At 41.5% G+C, this 18914-nt stretch overlaps 1 protein-coding gene across 1 annotated transcript; it reads left to right on the top strand.

Annotated features, from left to right (window-relative positions):
* The first annotated feature begins 1280 nt into the window (after positions 1-1280).
* Positions 1281-18537, top strand: FBXO40 (F-box protein 40). The gene is made up of 5 exons (XM_060639853.3): positions 1281-1631; positions 1743-1852; positions 12309-12341; positions 13475-15394; positions 18322-18537. The coding sequence occupies exons 3-5, from the start codon at positions 12339-12341 to the stop codon at positions 18535-18537; spliced, it is 2139 nt and encodes a 712-aa protein (XP_060495836.1). The 5' UTR covers positions 1281-1631; positions 1743-1852; positions 12309-12338.
* The last annotated feature ends 377 nt before the right edge of the window (positions 18538-18914 follow it).

Consider the following 18914-nt stretch of genomic DNA (forward strand, 5'->3'; position numbering starts at 1 on the left):
GTCACATGATCTTTTTAATAGACACAGAAAAGCATGTGACAAAATTCCTTACACTTTCATGAAAAAGACACTCAACAAATTGGGATAAACTTTCCAACTTCTTCAACTTGATAAAGGTCATCTACAAAATGCCCACAGGTAACATCATAATGGCAAAAGACTGACTGCTTCTCCCCTAAGATCAAAAACAAGAGGGGTACCTGGATGATTCAGTTAGTTAGGCATCTGACTTCGACTCTGGTCATGATCTTACGGTTGGTGGGTTTGAGCCCCACGTCAGGGTCTGGGCTGACAGTTCAGAGCCTGGACTGTCTCTCTGACCCTTCCCTACTCTCTCTCTCTCTCTCTCTCTCTCTCTCTCTTTCTTTCTCAAAAATAAATAAACATTAAAAAAAGAAAACAGGAAACAAATTTGGGATGGCCACATTCATCACTCTTATTTAGCACAGTGCTTAAAGTTTTAGGCAGCGCAGTCAAGCAAGAAAAGGAAATAAAAGGCATCTGAATTAGAAAGGAAGAAGTAAAAATATCTCTGTTCACAGATGGCATGATCTTGTATATAGAAAATCCTAAGGAATCCATAAGAAAACTATTAGAACTAATCAACAAGTTAAGCAAAGTTTCAGGATACAAGACCAATATGTAAAATTTTTATAATTTTCAACTGCTCGTTGTTCACCCCTAAATAAGTTTACCTATGTGGACATATGTGCATGGAAAAATCCAGGGAAAGGCGAATTCTGTATCTGTCTTCGGTCCATATATTCAAATAACAGCATTGGTGAACACTTGGTATGTTCTGGGCATCATTTGTGTGCTCTACCTATATTAATGCATTAATGTGTAAGCTTACTAACACATAGTCACACCAAGTATTTTCATCCCCATTTCACAATTGAGAAAACAGAGGGAGAGAGTGGTTAAGTAATTCGGCCACATACATAAATTAGTGAAGCCAGGATTATATATTTGCTTTCCTTAAAATATCGCTAAAAGGGTTTCTTTGAAGAGGAAGTAAAGAAGAGCCCCAGACTCAGAGTGAGAAGAACTGAGTCTTTCCACCAGCCAGCTGTGTGACCTTGGATGGACAATTTACTTTTCTAAACCTCTGTCTCTTTGTGTAAAAAGAGGAAGTTGGACAAAGTAAAAGCAAAGCACCCACCACCGCAGATTCTCTCACACTGGACTTAATTAACACTGTGCCTGATTTCTGATTTACAAACCCTCCCTTTCCCGGCCGCGGGGGAAAGAAGAGGGCCAGGAGAGGACAGCCACTTACTTGTCATGACAAGAAATAGGAGAAACAGAAACAGGACCACATGTCACTTGCACAAGTTGCTGCTTCAGCCAGTGATGGGTTTAGGTGAAAAGCATGGTTATAATTAGAGCAGCAGCCTGGCCTGAATGCTCCACCAGCCACAGTGAGCACAGCTGGATCTGCCGACTGCACGCACAGGAGTCTGAGAGGCTGCTCCGGCCTTGAAAATGATCCTTCTTAAAAAGATTTGCCTCCTTCCTCAAAGGAAAGAAAACCTATTGATATAAAAGCTCACTTCCCTTCTGGCTTCCCCTGCTAAATGCTACTCCAGTAGAGACCAAGTGTTGATGAATACAGGGGAAAGAAAAAAATCGTAAGCTGAGCCTGGTCACATTGCCCCTTGTGATATAGTTTTATTTTTAACTTCGAAACACTTGAACTATTTCTGTTGAAGTTTTCTCTCCTTTCCCTGCCTCCTCAACAGAACTCTGTCCTCTGCTGCAGCTGATGCACCACGGCCACTTCCTGCAATCTGCTTGTTCACAATCAAGGGACACAGGTGCAGCAGATGCTGACTCCGCCCGTGCCATTAAGGTAAGCTCTTCAAACTCGAGCAGGTGCACCAGGGGGACACGTGGAGTGATGAACATGGAGATGGAAGCTGGGCTGCGCACCACCTTTTTGCTCTGAACAAGAGGATTGTTAAGCAAATTAGTTAGATGTGGCGGAGAAAGGGGTGGGCTTTGAGAATGAGACTCAGCCATATGTAAACTCTTCTTTTAAATCAAAAATCTTAGAGCAGGAAGAAATTACCTGCTTTCTGACAGCTTACGTTCTCTCTTCTATAATCAACCAAAGTGGCTATGTGATGTCTCTAAAGTTATACAGTAGTGATGGGGGGTTGGGGCAGGGTGGAGAAGATGGTGAGGGAATAGGTAGAAGGATTTCTATTTCTATTTTCTATTTCTATTTTCTAAAGTCCAAATGCTATGATCTTTTCACCAATCAGCATTTGCTACGTTAACTGCCATTCTATGTACCTTAAATTCCATCCCCTGTGTCACACTACCGATTAATAATATAGCACAATTATATTCACTGTATGTGCTATTTAAACTCTGTTCATAGAGCTTAAAACCTGTTTTTCTTTAACAATATTCCCTAAGTGTGGTTCTCTCCTCTCTAAATCTCTTGAATCCAAAATGCATCCATGGAATAGAAGTGAGAGTATTTTACAAGTTGACAAATTTATACAGGCTTTTGCACACAAACCGCAAATTATTACAAAGTTGGAGCTTGCACATCCAGAGGGCCAAAGGGAAAATGATGAATGATACTTGAAGTATCAAAAGCTTTAAAATGTAGATTATTTCTAGTTTTTGCAATAACTGCATAGCATTGCATGCACAAATAAATTGTCAGGGATAAGGGTGCAGTGTTTATTTTGTTTCCCTCTGGGACTTGCTTTAATGTTCAAAGTTCAGCTAAGGACATCCTAGGAAGTAGCCTATGCAGCAAAAGGGATTCTGTACACTCTGAACTTTGCAGTGTACAGGCTAAAGCTACCAATGCCAAGTAAAAAGAGACCTACCCAGATACCCTAACTCCTGGATTCCTTCCTTCCTGCCTCTGTAACCTCCAGACATATCCCATAACTGTGCTGTAGACATCTAGATTGTACTTATCCCTGTTTGCTGGGGACAATGTATTGTATAGAGCTGACTAACTTCCCTTAATTTTGTCAGGGTTTCCACAGTACCAAGGTCTTCAAGGTATATGGTGGGATGCTGTGCTGGCAAGACAGGGGCGTGGTGGTTTAGGAGTAACCAAGCATACAGGCTACCTCACAGCTACCCCAAGATAATCTGGCTAATTAGCACTTTCTTGGCCAATACAAAACAATAATTAAAAATACTGATACTAATAACACAAGCACCAGATAGGAGAATTAACTAGGGTATAATGAAAATGCTGGAATCATAGCCCAGAAGCCCAGGATTGTGGACCCAGGTATGGGAATTATCATCAGCCACTGGTTGTGTTAAAATTTCAAGAGACAAAGGGATTACTTTAGTATTTAAGTTTATACACTTTCTTTCCCTAGAATTAAAATCACCATAGCAGCGGAACAGGTGAACAATGTATAATTAAAGTAACTAATTAATTGGGTAACAGGTTAAGAGTTGAAGAATATCTCTGATCTTTAACTTTTGACCTTGTCACTTCCACTGAAGATAAAGCTCAGGAATAAATAATTATCGCCAGGGCCAGCCACATGAGGAGGCAAAATAGTTAGTTGCTGATATCATGTGAGGGGTGCTGAAAGGGGCCCTTGCCTAAAAATATCTCCCTGACATCAACCCTGTTTGCCTACTAATTTTAAAATTATAGTAAAGAATGTTAAAGCTATTATCTGTTAATCCCATTCTCTTTTGCTTGAGTCAGTGATTTAAATATACCTGCTATATGCCTCCTCATGACCTTGTTGGCCAGTGACAGTCAGGCACCACCTCTTTCTCATTCTTCCATGCTCTGTCCTATTTTGTCCTTGGTACCATGTAAGCTGCCCACATGCTCTTCGCCACCACCACAACACAGGTTGCTCTGTATGGCATTGTGCTTTCCACAGAATTCTCACTATTACATCAAGGTGAGAAGCAAGGGAAGGACACTTCACTTTTCTCTGGGCCTCAGCTTCTCTTGTACGAAATGAAGAGGTTAAACTAGACACTTTCATTTCAAAGTGAGGTTCTTAGACCATCATCAGGAGCTTGTTACATGGTTAAGACTCTCGGGCCCCGCCCTAATCCTACCAGATCCAAATCCACATTTTAAAAAGATTGCCCAGGTGATTCCTACACACAAGCTCCAGAGCAGAGGATTTCTGATTATGTGCCCAATCCAGATTTCTGATTTAGGACTGCAAAGATTTAGAACAAGTACTACAACCTCCTGAAAACCAATTCTGGCAGCATTCAGAGTTTCTATTATAACTTGAGCCCACAGAATTCTCTTCCGTTCAGTTAAGGCTACATTCACATAATAACATTGAAAACATTTCTTTTTCTTTATTTAAAAAAAAAAAAAAAAAAACCACGGGGCACCTGGGTGGCTCAGTTGGTTAAGCATCCGACTTTGGCTTAGATCAGGTCATGATCTCACGGTTTGTGGGTTCAAGCCCCTCATCGGGCTCTGTGCTGACAGCTCAGAGCCTGGAGTCTGCTTCAGATTCTGTGTCTCCCTCTCTCTCTGCCCCTCCCCAACTCGTCCTCTATTTCTCTCTGTCTCAAAAATAAATAAATATTTTTTAAAAATCAAGAAAATTTTAAAAAGCCCCAAATTAGCAGACATCTGACATCATTACAACTTTCCTCTTAAATCTGTCTCAAATTGCTCTCACACAGCTCTTTCAAAAAGCTGTTTTCTTTAGGGTTCTATTTTATTGCATTCAATTCAATCCTATTGAATAAACATTGAGTTCCAGGAGAACATTGGCTGTACTCACTCTCTCAGTGTCTCAGAAACTACTGTGCACATTCCTTGAGGGTATTCTCCTTCTTTGGTATTCCAGTCAGATCTCCTTTCCCACCCAAACACATTCTCCTGGCCAGATGACTTCTGCTCCATTGATGGCCTTCATCCCCAGGCTCTCCATCATAGCAACTTCCCTTAGAAGGTATTGACTCTGCAGCCCATTGCAATAGAGAAGCCAATTTTAGCTGACATCTTCCCTTTTTGCTCAATGAACAGAATAATGTATGTAGGTAAATAATAAAGATGACAAACTTGGGCTTAGGAAGCAAAGATGCCTCAATCTGCCTTTGTGACATCTGTAAGATCCTCCAGCATGGATGCCATACTGTTTGAATTTTTAAGAGCTTCAGGAATGAATGTGGTGAATACAAGGCACCATAGTTGGGGGGGTGGTTTAAGGGTACTCACATTCTTATGGGACTGAGGTAAAACTTTTTTCTTAAATGGGGTTTGAAGATGATTAAGCAGGCAGTGGAACATAAGCTACATTGGCCTGAGGGAGAACTGAATACTGAAAGGCTGGCCAAGAGGGGCAGGAGTGATGCAATGGGAAGACATAAGACCTGGATGCAGAAGTGACCATGGGAATGACCTTCCTCATAGGGGAAGGACTAACAATTGAGTGACACTTTCTCTACTTTATGTTATTTGTCATAATCCTATGGGGTATTATGAGTTCCATTTTATCAATGAATAAGTTAGCTTTAGGGAAATTAACTTGTGAAAAATTACTTAGCTAGCACATGACAGTGTTCATGAATTTACTTTATTTTGAGGGTATCAGGTAAGGCCTCCACAGGAGGAAACATAACAGCTAAAGTCTAAACAGCAGGAAGGAGCCCATAACACAAATAAAGAGTGAAGGGAGAATTTTAGTAGAAAGAACCAGCACAAAGTCCCTACACTGGACGAAGTGACAAGGCTAGAACTAAGTGCTCAAGGGAGAGGTGAGGTAAAGGAGGCCAGCAGGGGACACTGATGCAGGGCCTTGTGGGCCAGGATAAGGGTGTCAGAATTTACTCCTCGTGATGGGAATCCACTGGAGATTTTAAGTGGGAATAATGACCCGGTGTTAAAGTTATTGAAATCACTCTTCTGCTGATGAATGTAGATTACAGAGCACAAGATGGGAAGGGTGAGACTGATTACAGGCTTTTGCACCAGACTGGATGAGTATGATGGTGCTTGGATCCAGGCAGTGGTGGTGGAGATGGGAAGATATGGACAGAACTGCCCACTGCCCTTTCAGATCTCTCCCCAAGGCCTTCCTACCTAACTGGGCAGTAGTTCCTCTGTGACTGAAAGCACAAAATCAACCAGCTTCTATCTCAGTGGTTCTTAAACTTGAGCTTACAACAGAATCAGCTGGATGCAGCAGTTCTGATTCCATAGGTCTGATTTGGTAGGGCCCAATAGTTTACATTTCTAACCAATTCCTAGGTAATACTGACACTGTGGGTCAGTATGTGGGTCACTTTAAGGGGCACTGTTCTAGCTGACTTGCCTTTTCTTATTAATTTACTCCTTTGTGAGTGGTCCACACAGCACCACAACTTGCATCAAATGTTTCTCCCCTACCAGGTTCTAACTTATCCCCTATTTTTGTAAAGAATATCTATCACTTAAACTCATGTACCTGGTCCTTTCACCTATTCACATTCCACTTAAACTGCATCCAGTACAAGGGGTAAAATCTAGTTCTGTGTAGACTTTTTTTTAACTACTTAAGTCTAAATTATTTCATGTTGACTGCTATCTCCTCTATCTAGGGGAACATTAAAACATAATTTGGGGAGAGGGTTTCAGAGGGTGTTTTGACCATAGACTTGATTGAAGTCCATTTTTAAGAGGAGAGAATGTATTGCCTTTTCAGACAGGAAGTGAGAATGTATTTATTTATTTAAGTTTATTTATTTATTTTGAGAGAGAGAGAGGCAGAAAGGGAGAGAGAATCCCAAGCAGGCTCTGCACTGTCAAGGGCAAAGCCTGACACAAGGCTCAAACTCACCAACCATGAGAACATGACCTGAACTGAAATCAAGAGTCAGATGCTTAACTGACTGGACCACCCAGGTGCCCCAGGAAGTAATAATTTAAAGGTGAACATAGAAGCATAGAAACTGAAGGAGGAAATGGCACCTGGATAAAAATACATTGTTTTTGTCATTGAATTTTGTCAACTTTTTCCACCATGAAGAGTTTCTATAATGTATGTGCTTTAACTTAGTAGGTTTTTGAGTTTAAATCTCAGAATCTATATTATACTACAGATTCTAACCTAAAAACTTTACTTTCATATTTATGCTACCTCAAATGCAAGGCCATGGGACATGGATACTTTTCATATTTCCTCTATTCAGATGGGGCACAGTATGGAATATGGTCCAGACGAGGACCAAAAAAAAAGTCATCAGAGGGACGAAGATACTTCCTATGAATGATGAACATCCAGTTCCTCTACAGTCTGGAAAGATTATATATGTATTCTGTGCCTCAACTGGAGGAAGGGAGGATCTTCCCCTAATGGGCTCTAGTCATGGGCTTGCTTTTATCCCAAATCACAGAGATAGACCACATGTCTCTGTGGGTCTCTGAGGGACACAGTGTGATGTAGCAAAGAGTACAGAGTTTGAAGCTGGACAAACCTAGGCTTCTTTGTGTTCCACTGTAAAGTATAAAGGGTAAGACCCACATCACATAGTTGTTTGAGGATTAAATGAGGTGTTACTTAAAGCACATGGTAGGCACTAAAATCTTATTTCTCTTTCTCCCTGGCATCCAAAATGCAGAAAAATTCCTCAGTCTATGAAAGTCAGACAAACACCATTGAGGATAAGGATCCAGTCACTGCATTGGAACAGAGATTAGGAGAACAAATCATCTTATGTCACGAGATAACCAATGATATATATAAGTTGAACAATTTGGGGCAAGACCAAGTGGCTACAACATAAGATAATCAATCAAGTATCCAAGTTTGTCTGGCACTAAGAGGCTTCCTGGGATTTAAATCAAGCTTCCTCAGAGCTAAAACCAAGAAAGTCCCAGGCAAACCAGGATGATTGGTCATAATGCTTACCTAGCAATAATTAGACAATCAAGAATTTTGGATTGTCCTTTATCTCAGTGGGAACAATTTCCCCTAGATATACAACAAAAGGTTTAGATATGATTTTTTACACCCTTAGGCTATACTTATCTTTCTTCTCCCCTCCACTGTCAAACTGCTCCAAAGGATAGTCTACACTTTTGTGTCTTTCTGCTCAGTACATGTCCTCTCTCAAAGTCACTTATTTGGTGTAGCTCCAGAGCCTGGCAGAAGATCTTTAAATAGCATCATTAAAAACAGAACAAACAAAGGAAACAGCATCTTTGTTCCTGCATGCATGGTTTGTTTGTTTGTTTTCTTTTAAAGGGATATTTTCAAGTAACTTCAAAGACATGGAGAGCAATAGGGCTCCACCACAAATGTTTCCAGTTTCAATAGCACTGCTCCAAACAAAACAAAACAAAACAACAACAACAAAAACCATACTTTATAATGCTGAAGGATAAGAAATGATTTGGTTCAGAGTTCATCACCACTGTCCCTCCGGCCAACCATATCCCTGCTGCTGGGGCTGAGTTGTCATCACACACACAGAGCACACGGAACTAGCTAGGCCTGCTTTTCCCTTCCCAGAAGCTGGTCTCAACTTTGTGACAGAACCAGGCTGGCAAATACAAAGGTAGACAGTCATGCTGCTGGTAGCTTCTTTCACTTAGCCTTATTCCATTTGCGATCTGCCTCTTCTTTCCCACCTAAAAACCAGTAGGGGACTCTGAGTCACCCAGACTGCATCTTTATTTGTGTCTTTTATGAATAGAAAGCAGATGATCACACTCTCCCAACAAGGCCACAGGCCCTGCCAATATTGGAATGTGTGTTTAATGGCTTCCCCCTCCGCCCCAAGCAAACACCACATTTTGCGTGGCAAGGGTCCCACCGCACAGCTGAAATGCCACATTTGCTCTGCCAAGAGCTCTTTGGGGATCTGCCATGAGCAGTGACATTGTTATCATTGTTCTTAATCTTGAGGCAGCATTTGAGGCTATAGCTCACCATTTCCTTTACATGGGGCCACGTAGTTCTGACTCTTAGCTCTCTGGTCTCTCTTCTCTGGCTTTACTTCTCCCCACTGTCTTGAAAGTGGTCATACTTAGCTCTGTACTTCACGGCTCAGATGCCTATTCTATGCTCTTCTTTCTCCAGTTATGGCTTCCTCTCTCATTTCTAAGTGAACACTTCTCAAATCTACATCTCTCCATTCTACCCACATCTTCCCATCCTCATGATCTGTCATCACCTTAAAAACTTGTATTAAACTTGCTGGGCTCATCTTTCCCCCCCAAAACAATTCCTTCTTCAGACTTCTATTTTTCTCAGAATTACATCCAATGTTCTCTCTTCCTTGTTCAAAATCTTGGCATCAGCTTTGACTCCTCCTCTTTCCCCATCTCCAGACAGAAACCAAAATGCTGTGATTCCCTTGTGATGCCTACTGTCTGCCTCATCTTGCCTAATTCCATACCATCAGTCCTGCTCCTGCAGCTTCATCACCCTCCATGAAGCAGTTTCTTACTCCAAGCCCTCCACACTGTCCCTCCACTGCTGGTTAATACCCAGTCACAGTGTTAAATGGCCCCTTATTGAGCAAGCAAATAATTCCAGATGCTTTAGCCTCATATTTACAAATTTCCACAATAAACCCATGATGAACTTTCCCCCCACAGGAGTGATCAATCTAGAATATAGCAGGAGCCTAACTGAATGCTAAGTTGTATGCTAAAAGCTCCAGTAGCTGGACTCTTACATCCAAAAGATGTCCTCTTGCCCAATCCTATCCTGCTGCACCTCAGTCCAGCCCTCACAGCCCTTCACTCTGCTCAATTCCCCCTCTACCTTTAACACCTTAATTTATCTCCTCCTGGGCCCTGAGTCCACTTGGTAGTCTTGCTTACAACTTCTCACCTGCCTCCTGATTCAGGATATTAGGGATAAAGAGCTATCTGCCATGATTCCTCTTTCACACTCAGTAGTCCTAGTGCATAAGAATCAGACGGGTAATATATTAAGGATGTGAATTCCAGACACAGCCCTCACTTAAGTCTGAGGTGCAGACTATGCTATGCTATGCTGTCCAATAGAACTTTTTATGCAGATGGAAATGTTCTGTTTTGTGTTGTCCAATAGAATAGCTACTAATCACATGTGGTCATTGAATACTTGAATTGTAGCTAGTGTGACCAAAAACCTGAATTATTAATTTTATTCCATTTTGATTAATTTAAATTTAAATAGTCACATGTGGCTGGTGGCTGCCACCGTGAACAGTGCAGACTTATAGATTTAACAGGCATCGTGAGTGACTAATTCTGCTTAGCAATAGTGTTGAAGAACTACCTAAACAAGCAGTGTGACACTTATGCTCCCTTACTGGCACATTGTAATCAACAAATGTTTGTTGGAGGACTGAATGAACAAATGAGCATATGAATAAATTTGAATATAATTTCCTTGAGATTTAAGACTGTCTCTTCTGGAAAAGAAATTTGAGGGGACTTTTCCAAATTAAAAGAGGCTAAAAAGACTTACCAACCAAATGTAATAAATTGACCTTAAAGGGACCCTGGTTCCAAAGTTAAATTTTTTTTTTTAAAGTATTGAAGACATTCTTTGGGACAATTGTGTAAATTTGAATACAGACAGCATATTACACGATATTAGAAAATATTTTTTTCATTTTCTTAGGTGAGATAATGTTATTACAGTTACAAAGGAAAATTTCTTCAGTCTTAGGAAATACGTGCTAAAGTACTCAGGGATGAGGTGTCATGATATCAACAACCTATTTTCAAGTGCTTTGGTAAAAAGTGTGTGTGTGTGTGTGTGTGTAGAGGAAGAGAGAGAAAGCCAAAGTGGCAAAATGTTACCTTTAAAATCTAGGTAGAGTATATTTGGCTGTTCATTGTATATGTTCTTTCACCTTTTCTGAATATTTGAATTTTTTTAAGTTATAGGAAAATTCACCCACAATGAATTGGCAAATCCTAAAGTAAAATAAAATTTTAAAATACTGTATTTTCTGACTTTTGGGTTCTAACTCCACCCTACCCCACCCACCCCACTCCATCCCAGACTAACATAGTGCTGACATTGTGCTATAAACTCTGTAGACCAGGTGCTGCAAACTGGCAACCTACAGATCCTATGTAGTTTGCATACATGTTTTACCTTGGCCCAAATAGAGGCTGCATTTGTTCTGATTAAATTAGTTGCCAACTTTAAAATTCCAAGGATTTTTATCGTAATGTATTATGCAGCAAGATGTTTTGCAATATAATGAAATATAAAGTACTCATTTTAGGGGAACCTGGCTGGCTCAGTCAGTAGAGCACGCAACTCTTGATATCAGGGCCATGAGTTCAAGCCCTACACTGGGCGTGGAGCCTACCTAAAAAGTTGTAAAAAAATAAAATAAAAATAAGACACTTATTTTATAATAGCAAACATGTATAGATCATGTCCTATGAGACAAGTACTATTTTAAGAGTTTTGGGTATTTAACTCATTTACTCCCCACAACAGTGCTATGAGATAGGTATTATTATTATTCTCCCTTTTACAGATGGGGGAAATGATGAACAAAGAGATTAAGTAACTTTCTCAGTTTCACAACTACTGACTTGTAGTGCCAGGTTGAATCTTGCACAGTCAGCCTCCTAACAACCATACTTTACCGCCAGTCACAACAATCTGCATCCCCAGTTTCTCTGGAAAAATCGGATGATCTGGCAACATATTCCCATGTGGGACCAATTGACCAGAGCCAAGGAGCTACATTCTCCTGAAGGCAGGGCATCTTCTCTTCTGCTTGCCAGAGTTCCCATTCAGCCTGCTTCTGGGGCCTTGGGGTCTGACCCCTGCTCTAGCCACAGCACAGCTGAATTCAGCAGGCTGAAGGACAGATGGTAGATACATCACAGATACTTGTACACCTGCCCCAGGCCAAGCTGAATATCAGGCTGACCTGGTAGTGAGCATGAAGCTCTACTGGGAGAGAAAGTTAGGAGGGAAACTTGGGCCAGATGTGTGTGTGTGTGGTAGTTATGGGAGGCATGGATGTGTGGAACATCAGACCAACTGTTGGTAGACAAAGGAGAAAAGTTACAGGAACCAAAAGGTACATATCCCATGCCTGATAAGATGCCTCACCAGAGGGCTGGGTGTCAGTGAGAAGACTGTGGGCTAGCATGGCCCGGGACTCCATCACTTAGCAGCTGTATAATCTTGGACAAGTTATTTAACTTCTCCAGCTTCCATTTCCTGGACTATAAAATGTGGGCAATGACATTTACCTCGAGGGTGGTTAAAGGAATCAGAGTATACAAAGTCTCTTTGGTGCCTGTTAATACACATAACCAAAATGCTTTTCTTACTAATCATTCATATTCATATTTTCATGTTTTCCCCTAGATTTACAAAGCAAGAAGAAATTAGGAAGCTATGGTAAGTAGTATGGTGATTATTGGATTTTCATCTTTCAGGGGTCCAGGTCTGGCTTCATTTAACCTGTAGCCGAAGCAGCTGGCAGACTTGCCGTTATGGTTGATGATACTTATTGACTTTTGGCCAAACCAGAGATGCTAGAGAAGAACCTAGAAGAAACTGACATGGAGTAAGGGAAAAGCAGAGAGATGAGAAAGATTTGTGGGCAAATACTTTCACTAAAACTTTAAAAATGAAAAACCCAAACATCCAGCAATAAACTAAGTGGTTGACAATTCCTTCATTCAGCAAATTGAGTGCCTACAATGGTCCAAGTGCTGGAGATACAGATGTGAATAAAACTAGACATGGCCCCTCTCCTCCCAGCACTTGGTAGGTAGTTGGTTAAATAAATGACAGCACACTCACTCTGGAATATTACACTGCCACGATGAAGACAGTTTGCAAAGAATCATTAATAAAGCATGTTGGTCTAATGTTATAATAGCAAGGTAAATACAGGATGAAGAATTGTATTCACAGTATTAACAAGATAATATAAATCACCCATAATCCACAACTCAAAAACAATTATCAACATTGTAGTCCATTACATTCAGCTTTTTCTTTTTCTATTCTTTTTTTTTTTAATTTTTTTAATGTTTATTTATTTTTGAGAGAGAGGCAGTGAGAGCCAGGGAGGGGCAGAGAGACAGAGACAGAGACAGAGACAGAGACAGCAAGAGACAGACAGACAGACAGAATACGAAATAAGCTCCAGGCTCTGAGCTGTCAGCACACAGCCTGACGCGGGCCCAAACCCATGAACTGGGAGATCGTGACCTGGGCTGAAGTTGGACGCTTAATTGACTGAGCCATCCAGGCGCCCCTTTCTTTTTCTATTCTAAACACATCTACTATATACATAGAATAAACTATTGGAAAATGAAGAAGAGAGTGTTGGTAGTTGTTATTTTGGGGTTGTGGGATTATGAGTGATTTTTGCTTCTTCTCTATGATTTTGTAGATTGTCCAAGGTTCCTATAATAAGCATGTATAAACAGGTAATAAGCCAATTAAAACACAGTCACAGACATGCATAGAGCTTCTCTCCCCCATTTGTTTTCTCTTTCCCCTTGCTTTGGTGTCTCCAGGGTAGGGCACGCAAGCCTCTAAGTGGGCAGCACAGGCATTGTGAGAAATGCTTTGACCGTCACTGCCACATTCCTGTGGAGCCTGATGTCTCCTGTCTGGTGATAAACTGCCACCTGTCCTGTGGTGCTACCTTCCACATGTGCAAAGAGGCAGAGCATGAGCTCCTCTGCCCTCTGGAGCAGGTTCCATGCCTCAACTCTGAATATGGCTGCCCCCTTTCCATGTCCCGCCACAAGCTGGCCAAACACTTGCAAGTGTGCCCTGCCAGTGTGGTCTGCTGCTCCATGGAGTGGAATCGCTGGCCAAACGTGGACTCTGAAACTACCCTTCATGAGAACATCATGAAAGAGACCCCCAGTGAGGAGTGTTTGGACACAGCCCTGGCCCTCCAGGACCAGAAGGTCCTTTTCAGATCTTTAAAAATGGTAGAACTTTTCCCAGAAACTAGAGAGCCCACTCGGGAGGAAACTACCATGAATGGTGAAGCCACTTGGGAGGAAATGGGAGGAGCAGTGGGTGGAGTGGATGCCAGTTTGGTACCACATGGGTCTCTGTCAGCAGCTAATGGAGAAATGGTAGAGCTGAGTCAAGAAGAACGAGAGGCATTAGCCAAAACCAAAGAAGGGATGGACCTGGCCAAGTATGACAAGTGGGAAAATATATTCAGCAAAGAGCATGCAGCCTCTGCTTTAACAAGTACATCAGTGAACTGTGACAACAATAACAGGAACAACCCAGGAAAAGAACAGGTTTCCAGTGACAATAACATGGTAAGGGAGGATGATCTCCAAGAGAAAGAGAAAGAACCACAGGAAAAACAGAAGCAGCAGGACTTTAATGCAGTCGTGGAAAAGACAGGGCTTGCCCCTTGGCAGGATGGTGTTCTGGAAAGACTGAAAACAGCTGTGGATGCAAAGGACTATAATATGTATCTGGTGCACAATGGGAGGATGCTTATTCACTTTGGTCAGATGGCTGCTTGTACACCTAGGGAGAGAGACTTTGTTTATGGCAAACTTGAGGCTCAGGAAGTAAAGACTGTTTACACCTTCAAAGTTCCTGTGAGCTACTGTGGGAAGCGGGCTCGCATTGGAGATGCCATGTTGAGTTGTAAGCCAAGTGAACACAAGGCCGTAGATACTTCAGATTTAGGGATCACTGTGGAGGACCTGCCCAAATCAGATCTCATCAAAACCACCCTCCTGTGTGCTTTAGAAAGAGAACTTAAAGGTCATGTCATCTCCGAATCTAGGAGCATTGATGGGCTGTTTATGGATTTTGCTACACAGACATACAATTTTGAGCCAGAACAGTTTTCTTCTGGGACAGTGCTGGCTGACCTCCTAACCACTGACAACCCAGGGGGGCTCCATGTGGAACTCCACAGTGAGTGTGTCACCCGGAGACATAACAAAAGCAGCTCTGCCTTCACTTTCACTTGCAACAAATTCTTCAGGAGGGATGAATTTCCCTTACATTTCAAGAATGTCCACACAGACATTCAATCATGTCTCAATGGCTGGTTCCAGCATCGATGCCCTCTCGCCTACTTGGGATGTACTTTTATTCAAAACCATTTCCGTCCCCCAGGACAAAAGGCAAAAGTGATTTATAGTCAGGAGCTCAAGACCTTTGCCATCAAGCCAGAGGTTGCTTCAGAGCTGGGTGAGAGAAAGAAGAACAACCATCTCTCAGGCCGTGGAGCAAAAAGCCAGAATTCTCTAACCAGCTTGCCCCTGGAGGTTTTGCAGTACATTGCTGGGTTCTTGGACAGCATCAGCCTGTCCCAGCTTTCCCAGGTATCTGTGCTGATGAGAAATATCTGTGCTACTTTGTTACAAGAGAGAGGGATGGTCCTCCTACAGTGGAAGAAGAAGAGGTATTCTCATGGAGGCACTTCCTGGAGAGTCCACAGAAAGGCAAGTAAACTCTTATTCATTCATTCATTCATTCATTCACTCAACAACTATTTAGGAAGAGCTTTCTATGTGCCAAGCACTGTACCAGGCACTGGCAATGTACTAGGTTACTGGGAATAAGACATAATTCCTAAATTCAAGGAGGCCAGTCCAGTAGGGAAGACAGACCTACAGACATATAAATGACAATACAAATGGTAGTGCCTGTTTATCTCTGTGTATGTGTCCTGGATATCTTCTGCTTGCTCACATGATTCATTCTCCAACCCTGTGATCAGTTCCCTGGGAGGCTGATCTCTACAGACTGCCTCAATCAGCAGACTTGCCCGCCAGCTTCCATTTGGGCTAATCAAATGGGAGTGTATCAGTAGGAAATGGGAGGGAGGTAGACTGAGTTGATGTATCTATTCTTCTGGCTTCCTCCCTTTATGCATTTTTCCCTTCCATGACACCTAGCACTGGCCATGTCCCTCCATTGAAGGTGACTGTTTCAGGTGGCTCTCTCCACAAAGTTACTCATTCTGGGATACAATGACCTCCTTTCTTCTTCCCTTTCATGCCTAGGGTATTAATGCTCTAGATTGTTACTTGCCTGGGTACTGCACTATATCTTGTGGCTTTCCTACACCCTGCCCATACATTTGTATATCATTATTTTTTTTAATTCTCTTCAAATTACCAAGTTAAGTGTTCCATCTGTTTCTTGCCTGGACTCTGATACAGTATGCCAACAAATTCTCCTCAGTCCCATATCAACTCATTTTTTAAAAAAGACTTTTTGCCTTTGTTTTTTTTTTTTTTTTTTTTAATTTTTTTTTTTTTTCAACGTTTATTTATTTTTGGGACAGAGAGAGACAGAGCGTGAACGGGGGAGGGACAGAGAGAGAGGGAGACACAGAATCGGAAACAGGCTCCAGGCTCCGAGCCATCAGCCCAGAGCCCGACGCGGGGCTCGAACTCACAGACCGTGAGATCGTGACCTGGCTGAAGTCGGACGCTTAACCGACTGCGCCACCCAGGCGCCCAAGACTTTTTGCCTTTGTTAAAGGAATTTTGAAATTCTAAAATAATTTGGTCCACTGATCTCTCCTGATTCAAATACCTATTTACTTTCTCAAAAAGCTGCTGTGTAAATCAAAGAATCTTTCTCTTCAGAAAAATCTTACTTCTTTTTTCCAATCGCATTACACTTGCCGAACTGCATCATAACTTCTATTAGTTTATACCATACAGAAGTGAAACTCCTTAGCATCCTTTCCCATGGTAAATATGTTGGTAATATGAACCACAAATTAATAATGCCCATTTAGCTCAATAATTCCATAATCTCACTGTTGAATTTTTTCCCAAAATGTGGGTGTACAAACTGGCACTGGGGAGTTAGAGTTGTTTACACCTATTTTCATTAATTATGTCTAAAACATCTTATATGTTTTCTATTATTTATTCCCTGAACAGTCTTCTTTAAAAAATAATCATGAGACTCTCCTTCATGTATCCAGGCCTGCATCCACGTGTTTAATAAACACTGACTTCCACCCATCCACATGTTAGGGACAAACATGAATGAGACTGAGAACCTGCCCTCAGAAACTGTATAGTCTAGAACTGTCTAATATCTTTCTCTATAAAATCGGATGCAAACAATTTAATTTATGTAGTAGAAATTCCATTAATTTTTGGCTCATGTTTGTCCCCAGTTCAATGATTCCTGACCACTCTTGAAAATTATTTGGGACAAACAAATTTCCTTTTAGAAAGGAAGAAAGAGAATTTAGTTGGAGCTAAAGGATGCTCATATTAAAATGGCTTTTTTTAAGCAAAAAAGGGAAATAGTTCTAAAATCTCAGAAAATACCTTTTTTTACATAGGAACAAGGATAAGAAACTGAGGGTGAAGTGTCAGGTTGAAAGGGTCTCAGGTTATGCCTATCCTTATAGCCAGATTTTAATTTTTTTAATGTTTATTCTTTTTTTTTTTGAGAGAGAGAGAGAGACAGAGCATGGGCAGGGGAAGGGCAGAGAGAGGGAGACACAGAATCTGAAGCAGACTCCAGGCTCTGAGCTGTCAGCACAGGAGAGTCCAACACAGGGCTCAAACCCACAAACCATGAGATCATAACCTGAGCCAAAGTCAGATGCTCAACCAACTGAGCCACCCAGGTACCCTTATTAGATTTTAAAACTAGTAACTCTGCACCATATCCTAGGTGGAAAGGCCAAAAGGGGGTTTGTGTACCAGATATCTATATTTCTCCTGAGGTTTCTGTGTTAGGATACTTTTAGTTTTAAGCAACACCAACTTAAAATGGCATAAACAATAAAGGGAATTTTGGCCCACAAAACTAAACAAATCCACAGGTAATGGCTTCAGGTAAGATTTGATCTAGCAGTTCAAAAATGCCCCCAATGACCTTTTTACTTTCTATATCTTATTTCTACTTCCTCACTAGTGGCTCCTTTCTAAGACACAGTTATCCCTTGGTGGTCCCTTTTGGCTGCCAGCAGCTAAGACAGCAGTTTCCCAGTTCAAGTACAGAAGGAAAAAGAAAATCTGCTTCTTAATATCTCAAGCAAAAGTTCTAGGGTAGAGTCTCATTGACACTAATTGTCCTCATTTGAACCATGTGTCTATTCTAGAACTAATCACTGTTGCTGGTGGGAGGGTGGTGGGTGGGTGTCAATATGCAGATTGCTGTGGTCATTTCCATACATTACATGGCTGGCTGGGAAGATTATCAATTGGAAGGGGGGATTAGGAATTGGATGCTGAAGAAGGAACTAACAAATGTCTGCAGCAGCCACTAAACATTCTCTGGAAGCTAAGAACATGAAGAAAAGAAAGGTATTTTCTTATAGTCTTCAAATAAAGCTAGCCTGAGATTATTGCCCCGGCATTCACTTTTGAACTTCTATGTTTCCTAACAGATCTGGCAATTCAGCAGCCTTTTCTCCAAAGTCAAGAGCTGGGAGTTTAATGAAGTTGCTTCCATGTCTGAACACCTGAAGGCCTGTCCTTTCAACATTGTAGAGCATAAGACTGACCCAGTTCTTCTGACCAGCATGTGTCAGCTCCAGGAGCAGCCCCGAGAAACCTTAGTCACCACCTTTAGAACCAGACCACGGGGAAGACACACTTGCTAAAGATTCAGATGCCACCGTTCTTGGATTTGCCCTCCGAGTTACTGAAAGTAGGACAGAGTGTGGTTTTGAGGACTTTCTTCTGTAAACTGCATATGTGCTTTTCTAGGTATATGGAGCATGCACTGTCCTAAACCTGAGCAGTTGCACAGGATCTAAGAATTTTCTAAGCCGTGGTTTGTACACTTGCCATTAAGTGCCATACTGATTACTTATTTCCTTCTCCCCACCCCCTTTTTTTCCTAAAACAAATCAGTCTGAGGAGAAAAAATAGGTAACTTGAGGCCATTTAAAAAATAAGCCCAAGTCTTAGGAGATGAGAGAGCACTGAAATTCCATAACCAGTACAGACCTGTGTTTTTGTGGAGAATGTTTTAATT

The sequence above is a fragment of the Panthera onca genome, chromosome C2, assembly GCF_046562875.1.
Source record: "Panthera onca isolate mPanOnc1 chromosome C2, mPanOnc1 haplotype 2, whole genome shotgun sequence".
NCBI classification, from domain to species: Eukaryota; Metazoa; Chordata; class Mammalia; order Carnivora; family Felidae; genus Panthera; species Panthera onca.

Excerpts from the sequence above, each read along its gene's own strand:
- FBXO40 (XM_060639853.3), top strand. Across the intron at positions 15,395-18,321 it reads CCTGGAGAGTCCACAGAAAG|ATCTGGCAATTCAGCAGCCT; the intron begins GCAAGTAAACTC and ends GTTTCCTAACAG.